At 39.1% G+C, this 13,796-nt stretch overlaps 1 protein-coding gene across 5 annotated transcripts in view; it reads right to left on the bottom strand.

The window, feature by feature from the left end:
- The window catches only part of RARB (retinoic acid receptor beta), a 318,900-nt gene that overhangs the window by 56,365 nt on the left and 248,739 nt on the right, over positions 1–13,796 (bottom strand). For 3 of the 5 annotated variants that reach the window (XM_052692251.1, XM_052692254.1, XM_052692256.1), the window contains one exon: positions 11,276–11,424. In XM_052692251.1, coding sequence (XP_052548211.1) covers positions 11,276–11,424 — 149 coding nt within the window. The remainder of the gene's footprint in view (positions 1–11,275; positions 11,425–13,796) is intronic. The other 2 variants (XM_052692253.1, XM_052692255.1) reach the window with 1 other exon arrangement.

Below are 13,796 nucleotides of genomic sequence, written 5' to 3'. Positions count from 1 at the left end.
GAGAGCTTCTATAATCACAAGACGATCATTCTTTCAATTTACAAAAATCACGTGGAATCGAGCAAGATAAAAAGTCTTTTTAGTTAGCTCATCCATGTGGCTCCTGGGTGCTATGCTTGCATCTCTCTCGCTCACCTAATGCTCTCTCTCTTGCCATAAAAATAATAATCAGTTTTTGGTTTTGGTTTTTTTTTTTCTGAAAGTACATGTCACAGTTGCTGTGCATCACCAAGGATAAGTTGTGTGACCATAACTGCTGGGCTGCAAAGTATACCCTGAAATCTTCTGCTTCAAAGTTCCTAAATGTGGAACACGACCACACTTCACTATCAGCAGAAAGCACACAATGGTCACAGAACGCTTTGAAGACAGATCCTCACCATTTGCACACATTTATCATACATGCACAGAGATCCACATAAAGCCAAGCACCCTGGAGATGGGAGAACCCTCTCTTTTACTGGGAAGATTCATCCCAAGAGCAATCAGCCAGGGCAGTCGCAGCAAACAGCACAGTGTTATACCAGAGTTACAAACCTCCACTTTACGTGGCAAGCACCTGGATTGAGGGACAAGGAACTGGTGGCAGCTGACAATAACGGGTCCCAACCAATCATCACTTTTAAAGGAAATCTGAAGCAGGAGCAAATTTCCTCCATAAGCACTCCACCAGCCCTGCTGCAGCCCATGGCAGGCAGCCTGCTGGGCCCAACCTGTCCCTGGGGCTGGAAGGGAGCTGTAGTCCCAAGGGTTGGCTGTAGTTACAGCCCCTCAAACCTGTGGCTTTTGGCACTATTCTAGCCTGCCATCTCACCTAGCAATTTATGTATCCGTTATTCTAGACATGGGATCCAGAGTCAATATACCTTTTCCCCTTTAAACATATGTATTATGATAGAGTTTTTATTGCATCGTAACTTTTCCCACTAAAATATATTAAATGAGAAATTTTAAGCAAGGTCATGTGAAATCATAAGGGACTTTATAGGCAAAAACCTGTTCCTACTTCTCAGCTGTCTACTGAACTGTCAAAACTGCAACTGCTATGTATTATTGAAGGAAAGAAGGGTTTATGAATAGGGATCATGAATATTTGGCAGAGCAGTTGCAGTAATATACAAATTAAACATTTTACTATATCAGTATACCCAGTTACAGAATTGGATGTGCGACCTCTTTAATACTACAAGTTTTTTTCCATGGTATACTGAGCTGCATCTCAGATGTCGCACTGACAGGTGAGTCCTGTACGTGGAAGGTCCACGCGAAATGACCAGAGTAACATAAAATGTGAAGGACATAATGTCTGTGTATGTAGTTTACACTGAACTCAAGAAACAAAGCATCCGTACTTAAAGACTGTTGCAAAATGCAGATCCAGAGAAGGAAAGAAAGCCACATGGGCGTAATCTTAAAATTCAGTGGCTTTGAAGTTTGAACAGTTTTTTCAGTAATGGATTCAATTTGCTTTTCTGGGGGGTGAAAAAGTAAAATGTATGCAATAGACAACTTAAAGGACTCATAAAGCTTCCTTTACTGTAAACACCAAATCTTGGGAAACCACATCCTGTTGGCTTTCCTGGGATGGAACAAGACTGCAATTTCACGAAGCTCTGCAAAGCTGAGCAGCTCTGGGACCCATGCTGAAAATTCAACTGCACTCCAATCCCAGTAGAAGCTAAAGAAAATACCCCTTTAGGAAATTTCCTCAAAGAAACACTTCATTCGGGATTAGAAAGGCCCTCTGTTTCCATTAGTGGGTCAGTCACTAAGCGCAGAGAGCAATGGAAGGTCACTTTCTGAGGCCAGTCAGAGCACTGCTGCAAATTGGGAACCTGACCACTTACGGACAGGGTGATGGTTTACAATAACCAGAAAATACAGATAGGCATATCTTTCAAAATAAACCTAGTAAGGAGCACACTAAGAGCATCTGGATGTATATTTAACACGTAAGTAAACAGAATTAGATAACAAATAATCCATTCGGTACACTTACGAAACCCATTCATTTTGGATTTAATTCTCTTTTTAAGACACGCCAATCAGAAAATCTCTAAGTATACTTGGTAAGAAAAATGTAAACAGCAGTTTAAAAAGTTGCTTAAAGCAAGCAGAACAGTGACCCCAACCACCTCACCAGTGCTGGTCAACGCTCAGCCAGAGCCAAACTCAGCAAACTATTCTAATCTCCCCACTTAGTCCAGAGAAAACACTGAAAAGCAATGCACTTTACTGTGGGATCCAGCAAGCTACCAAAACTAAATTCAACAGATTGATTGCTTGTATATCCTTCTCTATCAATGTCTCATTATGCAGTTTCATTTTTGAAAGTTCCAAATTAAAAAGTGAAATCTAGTTCACAGTAATTTTACAAGTCTGTGCCTGCTGCTCAGTAAGCATAAATAAATAATGTGGCATACTGTAAAAACCAAAAGGTTGTTACTGTTAATAGAAAATCTCAAAATATTTCATTTTTGGGACGCTTGCTCAGATACACATATTCCTTATCAGCTGTATTACCTCTGCAAATAACACTTTTAAAGAGAATAGTATAAAATGTTGTATTACATATGGTAAAAAACTGTTTTTTTCCATGCTGTAACAAATTTCTGGGTGTGCACAGGACACCCTGTACTCCACATCTATAATTAAAGGCCACATGTTGTTCTTAAATTAAAGGAAAGATAGGAAATAGATTAAGATGGTGAGAACAAACACATTTTCCCCCCTTTCTTGTGAAGAAAAATGTAAAAGTAAAATCCATTAGGATCTACTTACAGAAAAACACACCCTGTACTGGTTGCATAAAAATTGCTGGACTTCTCAGAAAGAAGTCATACCAGACCAAATCACAGCCCACCTGCTGCTGACACCTCCTGTCAATATGTCATGATGTGATTTGCATAGACAGTGCTTTTAATCCTACAACTAATTCACTTAATTGCATTGTAGTTCTTGGAAGCCATGCATGGGCTACGAGTGAACCTCAGCTCCCAGCCATATCCTAGTAAGCCAAAGAGCCACTGGCAGTGAAAGATGGCCAGAAACATGACAAACACACGCATGGGGTTTGAGTACCTACCTCAGTGCAAGAAGAAACTAATAAGTCAATAAAAGGCACATATGCATACAAATTTGAAATTTCTTCTTTTTATGGTATGGATTCTTGGTTATAAAACTGAACAGACACTGATAGAAGAGCAAGCCTCGACTGCTTGGGTTTAATAACAATGACAATTTGTAGCTGTTCTAGACTGGACAAAGGCCCTACAAAAAGATGTGCCAAGCAGGTCAGCAGGTGTTAAGGCTACATCTCTATTAACGAATACTCCCGGGGACAGCCATAGATGTATGACAGAACAGACCTCACCCAAACCTGCTAACCATTTTGGCTTCTACAACTATCCAGGCCTGTTACTGGAGGTGACCACAGGATGGCTTGCCAAGTTGTAACCAGCAGGAGTGCTGGCTGGCACAGCCAAAGTCCTTTGGGGTATGCAGAATGCAAAGCAATGCCCCAGACTCTGTCTGGAGCCATTTAATTTACCTCAGTTCGAAGAGTCAGATGCTGTTCTCCTTTTATTGACTTCATCGACTAGGACAGGAATTTCATATGAAAAAAAAGTGCAAATATAGTCCAAACGATTGCATGTCGCTATGTGGCAGCTTATGCAAAATAAGAGAGTAGCTTCCAATTCCTGTTTCCACAGGACATTAGCCTTCATGCTTGCAAATAACTGGAACAGCATGGTTAACACAGTTATAAACTAATTTGGGATAATCTCTGCACTTTTATAGCATCAGCATCACTGCCAGAAACAAATTAAAATAATTAGTAAAAACAACTATATTCTCACAGCTTAACATGAGCCCCTGGTCTGTGACTGAGGATAACTGGTACCCAGTGCAGCAGAGTGGCAGAGGTATAATCCAGGACTAGAGCCCAAAGCACTGGAAATCAAATATGACATTCAATTACTCAACCCTATTTTTAATTTTCTCATCTGTCATGGTTGGCAATTAATTTTTTTTCTTCCCTCTGTGTCATTCACACAAACCAGAAAGGGATTTTAAAATCTATGGTATCATGAAACATTTGTACCTGATCCTGCCATTTTTATGTCTACTAGCTCTCAGTGGACTTCCAGTAAATATCCAGTAAAATTCCCATCATTAAAAAATATGAAATAAATTTAGGATTTGGTGAAAGTTTTGTATTCCAAACAAAGAGAAAAATTAAACTAACATGGTCATAGTGGTCTTTTCCACCCTTAGTGATTCTATGATTCCATTCTATGGTTTTCAAAGGATATCTGTCTTTTCCTTTTTTTTTTTTTTAATTTTTTAAACATTTTAAAAAAACTTAAATCTTAAGCAGTTACAGCATTTGAAACAATTACGCCTCCTCTGATCATATGAAATATATAAAAACTCCAGGTTTGTAGTGCTGCATTTATATCACTTGCAACTCCTTCCACATCTTCCTGTACATGGTCCTGCTTCTTGCAAGTGGCCCTGCTTTCTGCAAACAAATAGCTTTGAACATTGCTATGCTGCAAAGTGCTCAGAGTTTAACATCAGTTGTTATTAACAGTGTGCAGTAATATAACTCAAAATACATTTTTCATCTTCTGAAAAATGATAGTTGATATAGCTAAAACTAGGAGCAATTTTCCATGATTTGAGGAATTTTTCATAGCTGTGCATGAGTGACAGCATGCATCTCTACTGCCTGCACTGTCACTTACTAATGCAGCTTAAATGGAGACGAATACAGCTTGATCATTCAAGCTGATCTGTATTTTTCTTTGAACTGATGGAAGCTTTTACAATGGCATTATTGCAAACAATATTATTTCTTTCCCTGGTACAAATCATATGCTTTCTGTAATCAAATATTTAAGGCTTAGAAAAAAAAGCACTTTCAACTTTACAGTTCTTACTTTTTCTCTCATTTGTAGTTGATTAGAACATGGCAGGAGAAGGAAAACATGCAAATCACAGAACATTGGCAAACTCATTTTAAGATGTTTGTTTTTATTTTTAGTGCTAGGTAACTCAGAAAATTCGATGTCTGGATCCTTAATTTCCAGTAAAGGGGCATAAATACAAACATAAATATAATTACATTATAGCTGGAAGCTAACATGAGCAAAAGTGTGGATACCAAAAAGAAATGCTGCTTAAGATCCCTCTACAGTTCCAGAACTGCCTAAAAAAATGCACATCTGTCCTCATACGATGTAAGAGGCATTACTAAAAGAAAAAGGCATCTGTCCTGAAGGATACTGTTCCATAAACAACACTGATACAACAGTCCCTGAAATATTTTAGGCTACTCATCAACATTTCCTGCAGACTAAAGCATATCCTTGCCACTGAACTCTAAATAAATCAAATCAAAACCTTTTCCACTTTCAGTCTGTAGAATTTTGTAAATCATTTGTTGACCTGCAGTGACCACAGATTCATGGACTGCAGCAGGGAAATCCCAACAATCTGAGAGTCCAGAGGGACAAAATCATGGAGGCCATCCTGGGGATTACTAACAAAGCTTATTATTTGGGTACCTAGGCTCATGGGGACAGGCTGCCCTGGTGCAGATCCAATTTAGATTCTTTGAATGACTTAGCAGAGGAAGTTCTGTCTCTCCACTGACTGGAGAGGTTCAGAGCTAAGCCTTTCCAAGTTAGGTAACTGATTTTCGTCCCCCAGCTGAGTGACAGAGCTACCTCCCAGTGCACTGGTATGCAAGCAAGGAAGGACTAGCAGTGTGAGCTCTTCTCTCATCATCCACACGGATCAGCAAATTTGGATAAAGCAAAAACTGTTTGATTTTCTTCCCTTCCCTTCCCTTCCCTTCCCTTCCCTTCCCTTCCCTTCCCTTCCCTTCCCTTCCCTTCCCTTCCCTTCCCTTCCCTTCCCTTCCCTTCCCTTCCCTTCCCTTCCCTTCCCTTCCCTTCCCTTCCCTTCCCTTCCCTTCCCTTCCCTTCCCTTCCCTTCCCTTCCCTTCCCTTCCCTTCCCTTCCCTTCCCTTCCCTTCCCTTCCCTTCCCACTATGTGTATCTTTTTTTGAGTTAGTCCTACAGAATTATTGACCTAAATTTCAAGATTTACATCAATGGCTATTCTCCAAACTGCTTAAAATCTTTGCAATTAAAAAATAAGCATTTGAGTCAGACAGGAGTCATAGCTAGAAGACCCCTGAAAATACGGTGGCTAATTTAATGATCCTACATTAGGTGCATTTTCTTAAGAAAACTCTGATGTTATTCTTTTACAATAAAAGATAATCTGTGATCACTCAGAACAGAATTAGATTTTTCTACATTTTTGTCCACTGGCACCAGCAATGGGCAGAGAGGCACCTTGATCATTCAGGCAGAACCATTGGACCGTAAACCTCCTCTCTTGTATGTTGCATTCTTTTCTCTTCAGAACTCCTCTGGGTATCTTTGCTGCCCACTGAATTCAAACCAGGAATCCAGGCAGGGCTGCCAGCAGAGGAATGCTGTCTTTTAAGTGCTCAGAACAAGGGACAAGGCTTTAAGAGACAGCTGAATGTGCCAGAACATCAGCTTCTCCTCATTGCCCACACAATGATGGCATTGTTTGAGAAACCAGCCCACCACACTCAATCTCTCTTTTTGCAAAGGCAGCTACAATGACGAGTAAAGTCAGGCCCAAAGAGTTGAGCATTCAGTGGCAGCCCTATAACCACTTGTACCAGCTGGATAAATCCAAGCTGCTCATTTTGTGTGGAATTTGTTAGCATGCTATCTAGCAACACCCAGAGACCAAGAAAACAGAAAGTTTTTAGAAGTCTTCAACTGAGGTCATAAAACAAATTCCAAAACCCTCCTCTGAAATGCCACACAGTTTACAAAATGGAAAAGCTGTAAATAAGTTTAACATTGTAAATGTGTTGTATTTTACACTGAAAAAGATGGTTTGGCTCTGAAATTTCTACAGAACACAAGAGCACTGTGAAGATTGGCCCAATTTTGAGATTTTAATATATACAAAGCCTCTAACAGGCTACAGTGCACATCAGCCTTTTGCATTATCACACTCAGAAAAAAACAAAACCAAGACTCTTACTATTCAATTGGTTTAAAATAAAAATGATAATAAATAAAAAAAAAAAACCCTGACTGTTGAATATGACTGATCAAATTAAAAAAAACTTGGATACCAAATTTGCACAAGTGTCCCATTTTCAAATTTGGAAGGCAAGAAGTCAGGTACTCTAAACCTATGATCACTATATTTTCAGCACGAACATACTCAAATTAGAAAACAAAATCTCTTAACATTATTTAGACAGCTCCTAAACGTCCACTGCGGTTCATAAATGCACACTATGAAAAACACGAGCCTCAAAAAACCTCAGTAGAGTATGATATTGAAATAAGCTGTAGAACATTATTTCTAGCGAGGGGCAGCACTGCAGACATTGGTCATGAGTAAGACAAAAGGATCATTTTAAAAAGCAGGGTTTAAAATACGTAAAAAGAGAAAGCATTTGGCAAAGGAGAATGGGAGACTGCTCCTGGGTTCCTAAAACAATAAGGTCCAAAGATGACAGTGTGGAGGAAAAGGGCAAGAAAGGAGTAGAGAAGAGACCAAGCTGAAATCTAAAAACCACACAAAAAGACCACAGGTAGAGTCTGACAATGAAGGCAGCTGAGTGTAGATCCTGGGACCAACAGGACAATGTGATGTGTGAGTTACAGAGGAGATCAGCAATGATGTCACGGCATGATGTTAAAAACCACAGAGTGAGATGGAAAGCTCTGTCTTCAAGAAATCTGCATCCACAGCAGCAGTCAGCCAAGCAAGAGGCACACCAGGTACAGACAGGAGGGGATGAAGTTAGAGTGGGGGTAGCTTTGGAAATCAACCATGGGCAGGTGACAGCTGACAGTAATTAAAAGTTTCCACTGCAGTATTTCCCTGGTTTCCCAATGGAGCATCTCAATGTCATAATGGCCAGTCACAGCTCTCCAAAGGCTCATGGCTAGAAGGGTCTCCATTAAGCACATGCCCTTCATTAGCAGAATATTGCTTTTGGCTCACAGGGCAGTGGACTACTGTAAAACAGTTCAGTAGCTGATGCTTTTGGGACAGAAAACTAAGGAATTGAACCTCAGGGAACAATATCAGCAAATGGATAAAAGAGTCATTTAGGGGGGTGTTAAATAAACAGTAAACTAAGTAAGAGGAGACTGTAAAGAGCCCTGAAAACCAAGAAAATGAAAGGCTGTCAAGCCAGAGGCAATAATGAACCCAAAATCTCAAGGACAGAAAGCTGTCCATTTGCACTACAAGGAGATGCTAATAATTACCTTCATGGCAGCTTCACCAGGAAGGCAAACGAGGAGCAAACAGAAAACCAGAAGAAAACTAAGGGAGAGCTATCACAGAAAAACAAAAGGAACAGGGCTCTAATTAGAGAGAGAAATATGGTATGAGGGGAGTTTTCTATTTCCCATGAGAAATAAGACTGCCAGGAATTTGAAAGGAAAGGTAAACAAGTCAGAAAGGAAAAGGGAAAGGGCTTGAGAAAAGGCTCTCAGAGAAGAGGAAAGTCCAATGCCAGAGGAAAAAACGAATGAAAGGAAGGTCTAGTAAATCAGGTGTAGAAAGAAATGCAATCCAGAGATCAGTAAGTGAGGTTGCATCTCCATATCCCAACATACTTTGAAATGTTAGTCAAGTGCAGTGAAATGGCAAATATTGTAAATATTTGCAAGAAAATAAAGTTCTTTTGAAATTGCATGGAAATATGTGTTCAAGCAAAGAAAAAATAAATATATGTATTTGATAATGAGAAGAAAGGTATAACATGAATTCTTATTATTGTTTTCTGACGTATCAGAGAAGCAGCATGAAACTACAACACTGTGCTGAGCCAAAGCCATCAGTGAAACTTGTACTTTCCAAAAACCAGGGTTAACCAACTGAAAAACAGAGATCCACAGAAAATGAGACTTCCCCAATAGCGATGGACAATTATGAGGGTTTATTTAAACTCACAAAGGAACTGGATAGATTTTTGCACAAGGACAAAGAGAAGCGTGAAGACAGAACTGATAGGTGGAATGTAGGGTAAAGGCAAACTTAGGTACAGGTGGGAACCTAGGTGGTTAGGAAGCTGCAAAGTTGGCAGCTTCTCAAAGGTACAGGAGCAAACATGGAGGAAAGATAAAGGAAAACAAACTAAGTGGTCTAAAAGGACTCAAGAAGGGCAATGTTCTTTGGAGAAAAAGTAGAAATTGTCTGCGTAAAGGTTTCTGCAGCTGTTTTTTGGTGTTTTGGTCACATATCATTGTCTGCTGTTATCCAGCACATCCCTTCTGTTGATGTGAAAGCTCAAACAATTCTGACCAGCAAACACAGCACCTTACTGCCCATTGATTGGCTCACTGTATTATTTGCCATCCCCTGGCCCTCACTAAGGATGGTGATTCAATCAGTAGCATAAGCTTTTTAAATCTTAGTGGAACATGTTGAGAGCTAGTGTCAGCTAATCCAACTATTACCAGTCTTAGGCATTCATATCATTGATTTGGAATCCTTTTTGTTTCTCATAGCTTACAGGTTTCATATGCAATTCATCTCTTAAAAAAAACCAACAAACAAAACACTGAAAAAACCAGCAGCTACTGCTAACCGTTGAATTATCCCATTCCATAAATTAACAAATAAATGAAAACAATTTTGTTGCTAAATGGCAGTGAATAACAGCTGCTACCTTACAAGATGGATTTCTTCACGTATTTTGACAGGTGTGGTCTTAATTACTTACAAAAATGCTTTGCAGTATGCCAATAGAAGCCCCTCCGTATATCCTAGTGTATTTTTCAAAAATAATGAAGTCTTAGGAACATGTGACCTTTCTGCCACAGTCTGCAATTACATCTGTGCTTAGAGTAAGTCTGTAGGTGAGCAAATGACACCACCATTTGTGTGTTAGCATCTGTGTGTGATGAGACTTCCTATTAAATGAAATCAGCTGGAGCATATTCTTACCATAGTTTTTCTTAACAGACACTTCAAATTCAGTAGTTTTGTGGCATGCAAAAGATACAGACAATATCCAAGGAAAACCTCAATATAAAAAGTGATTCTAAAGCAGAGATGAGTTTCAGTGGTTACTTTCACTATCTCAGTATCTGAGGTTATAAAACAGTGGGAAAACCAGATTCTCATCCAACAGTTTTCTGCCTAAAGACACAAATCCAGAACTATGATATGTTTAATGTCACTACAAAAGGCCAGTGGTGTGGAAGATGTTGTAGGATGAAAGAATGAAGTAAAAATGCCTAACTGCACAGTATCTGAAAGATATTACTATTCTTCTTGCTGCAAGTAAACCAGCAAAATATCTTTTATTATTTATTCTAGTAACTTTATTAATTCATACATGGCAGCTGTCACATTTTCATCAGGCCTCAGGATCTTCACTGCACTGAACACTAGACAACTATTCTAATCTGAAGGATTAGAAGTACAGATATTGTGTCTAGTTGTTAGAAGAGAACATCATATCAGGGTACAAAGAAAACCATGAGACCATTTGGGATATATCTTTTCTTTATCACTTTTCGCACTACATTTTTCCTTGCACACGTGCTGTTCACTGTGTATTCACTTCTAATTACTGCCATATACACATAGTTTAGTTCATAATGCTTCTCTGATCTGTATCTCATCTTTAAATACATCCTCTGCTTTGGAACTGCATATCGTATTACTGCATCCTACAGAACATTCATTCATACTCTGACAATTGTGGCAGTAGAAAGTAGTCAGCAGATGTGCTAGCACTGCCAGATTACATTTTGGGAATGCCATTCTGCTAATCTTCAAACTCCCAATTTGATTTGAAATTACTTAGACTATGCAAAAAATTTCCACATAATAGGTCCTTCTCCCACAGAAATAGCAAGGCTCAGAGCAGACAACAACCATATGAGTTCTTAAGGTACACTTATAAATGGATAATGAAGAGTCTTAAAGCATTATCACTTTTTATTCGATTAGCTCTGCATCTGCAACCACATTCTGATGTTAGTCAATGCCTATGGAAGTCCCTGAAAGACATACTTTGGCAGGAGTTACGGAGGAAAGGAATTCCAGGAATGACGGTCATTTATTTGGCTTTACTCAAGTACCAGAATTAATTCACACAAGCAACTTCATTGCCTAGTCCCTCCCAAAACCAAAATGCATTACTATAAAAAGAAAGGGAGACAGTGGCACTCACCTTACATCCCTCACAAGCACTGACACCATAGTGATATCCAGATGATTTGTCTTGACAGACAAAACAGGGCTTGTAAACACGCGGGGGTGGAAGTGGTGAAGGAGGGCTTGGAACAAGTTCCTCAGAACTGGTGCTCTGAGTTTCAACTGCTAAAAAGAAAAAAGGAATATAAATGGATGACTCATGAATGAATTTCAAATAATCAGTCACTTACTGTATTACAGTGATCAAACTGGCCCTTCCTGTCTTTGTTGAATAAAAAATTAGAAACAAAAAAAGACAACTAGTGACAGAACTACAGGCTGTACACTCAACAGTGTATTTTAAACTATCTGGTATGTAAAGTGTCATGATCCAGCTACTAAACACCAAAAAAGCTTCATCTCACTTCATATACACAGCTTAATTATCTTCAAAGGCCCCAGAAATGGAAAGGCTTGGGCTCACATTCTGTTTTTAGCTTACTGAATTACATGGGATCCGTGTGTGTGCACTGGATATCAACGTTAAATGGAAAACCGAGGCATGTGTGTTTCCAATCCACCACTGGTTTTGGAAGAGCTCTTACATCTTTTGCCATTGTCTACAATTTTCCATGTGCAATTCCACCACAAAAAGATATGAAAATGGATCAGGACATACATGAAGAGGCAAGTGAATAAGACCCGAAGTGAAAATTATTGGAACAAGTCATTTCTGTTGTTGTTCATCAGTAAAACCAGCACAATCCAGTAACGCTTCCTTATCAACTCTACGATTTGTAGCATCAGGAAACCTCTCTGAGAAAAAGCTATTAGATATTATGACCCCATGTCCTTTATTGCCTTAATATTTCTGGATGGCCATTTGTTTTGAACTTGCTAGAAAGCCAGTCATCCCTTTCAGTGAGAGGACATGAAAGCTCTGTGATGTGAGATAAGACACGCGAACTAGATCTTTTCAGAACATCTGCATTAGTTTTCTGTGATATGCTGTCATCATTCCTCACATTTATTGTAGATGCGCAATACATTTCCATGTTTCACCTAGCTGTTCTGCTGCTCCTCAGATAAATCCCTCCAACTTTTCAACAGATACATAGAAATGACAGAATCTGTGAACTCAGATCTATCCAGAAATATTAGGCACTATCTGCACAGCTAAATCTCCAGAGCACTACCAGCAGGCCCTAAAGAATATTACTCAATGGAAAATCCGAGACAAGATTTACTGTACATGGTATTTTTCAGATTACTGAGATGATACATTTGTATTAAACCCATGATTCATTGTCAACTCGAGTTCTTCAAAATTCGCAGAGAGGATTGCAGCACATGATACGACTTCCGATTACTCGTTAGGGAAGGGACAATTTCTGCCATTTTTACTTGGATTAAACTACCATCAACTTCAAGGACGCATTTTTTGGAAGAAAGTAAATGCTGGAGTGGAGTGTTAAGGGCACTGATTTTAAGCACAGAAATATCTTCTCAACAGGACCGATTTATTTATGTATGTAACAATAGGAAGGTTTGTGTGGAAAAACAGAAAAGTAAAATAACATGTGGCTCAATAAATCTTGATATTTAAACAATGTCCAGAGCCATACTTAACTGTTTCAGCATTCAACATGCTGAACTTCAACAAATCAAATATCTACAGCTTCCTACTGGCCCAAGAAAACTTTAATGAGCTTTTTTGTTAATGAAAAAAGAAGCGAGAACAATCATTTCTTCTCAATAGTAATTTTTGGTATTTAAGAGAGACACGGAGTGCTCCGTTATTGATTTCTGCACAGTCATCCTGCTTAAATCAATAATCTATTAGTACTTCTAAATTAAAGTCAGATTCATCAAATGCCCTTGAGAGTCCTCAAACATTCTGCGTCTTATTTCACGCTAGCACAAGTATTATAGTGGTTTCCAATCAGTCTCAGAATGATAAAATTTTAGTTTAAAACTCTAATATCAGCAGACAATGTGTTTTGTATTAGCTCATTCAATTCTCCCAGTCAGTCTGAAAGGCGGTTTTTAGGCTTCTCTTGGGAAAACAAGGTTGTGTCATTCAATAAAACAACCACACTCCCACAATCCTTCTGTGAGTTTGGTTAGTGAAAAGCAGTCTACGAGGAATGATGCCGATACACTTCTGTTTCTTCAACAATCTCATTGTAAACAAGCCCCACAATCTAATAGTAACATTCACGGAGTGAGCCATATGCACAACGCAGGTCGGTCTGGCACTGGCCAAGCACCAGCAACCTGGGTTGCTCAGAAGAGATTAAGCAACCAGCTCAGTTCATAAAGGAAGAAAGAAAAAGTGGTCAACAGCTGACTATGTGAAGATGCCATTGCAGATTTACTTTTTTTCTGGAAAACTTGAAAAGATATATGAGAGTGAAAAACCCAGAAAAAAACCCCAGAAGATTCACCTCAGAACAGTCAGATGTATATGCTACTGGAAAAGCTGAATCTGCTCAACACAGTGCTTGTGTCAGACGAACAACTGCCTAGAGAGTTTGGGAACGTTTGGTCTTAGGCAA

Source organism: Tympanuchus pallidicinctus, unplaced genomic scaffold (assembly GCF_026119805.1).
Source record: "Tympanuchus pallidicinctus isolate F22 unplaced genomic scaffold, pur_lepc_1.0 scaffold3, whole genome shotgun sequence".
Taxonomy (NCBI): Eukaryota; Metazoa; Chordata; class Aves; order Galliformes; family Phasianidae; genus Tympanuchus; species Tympanuchus pallidicinctus.
This window is presented reverse-complemented; position numbering and strand designations above follow the sequence as displayed.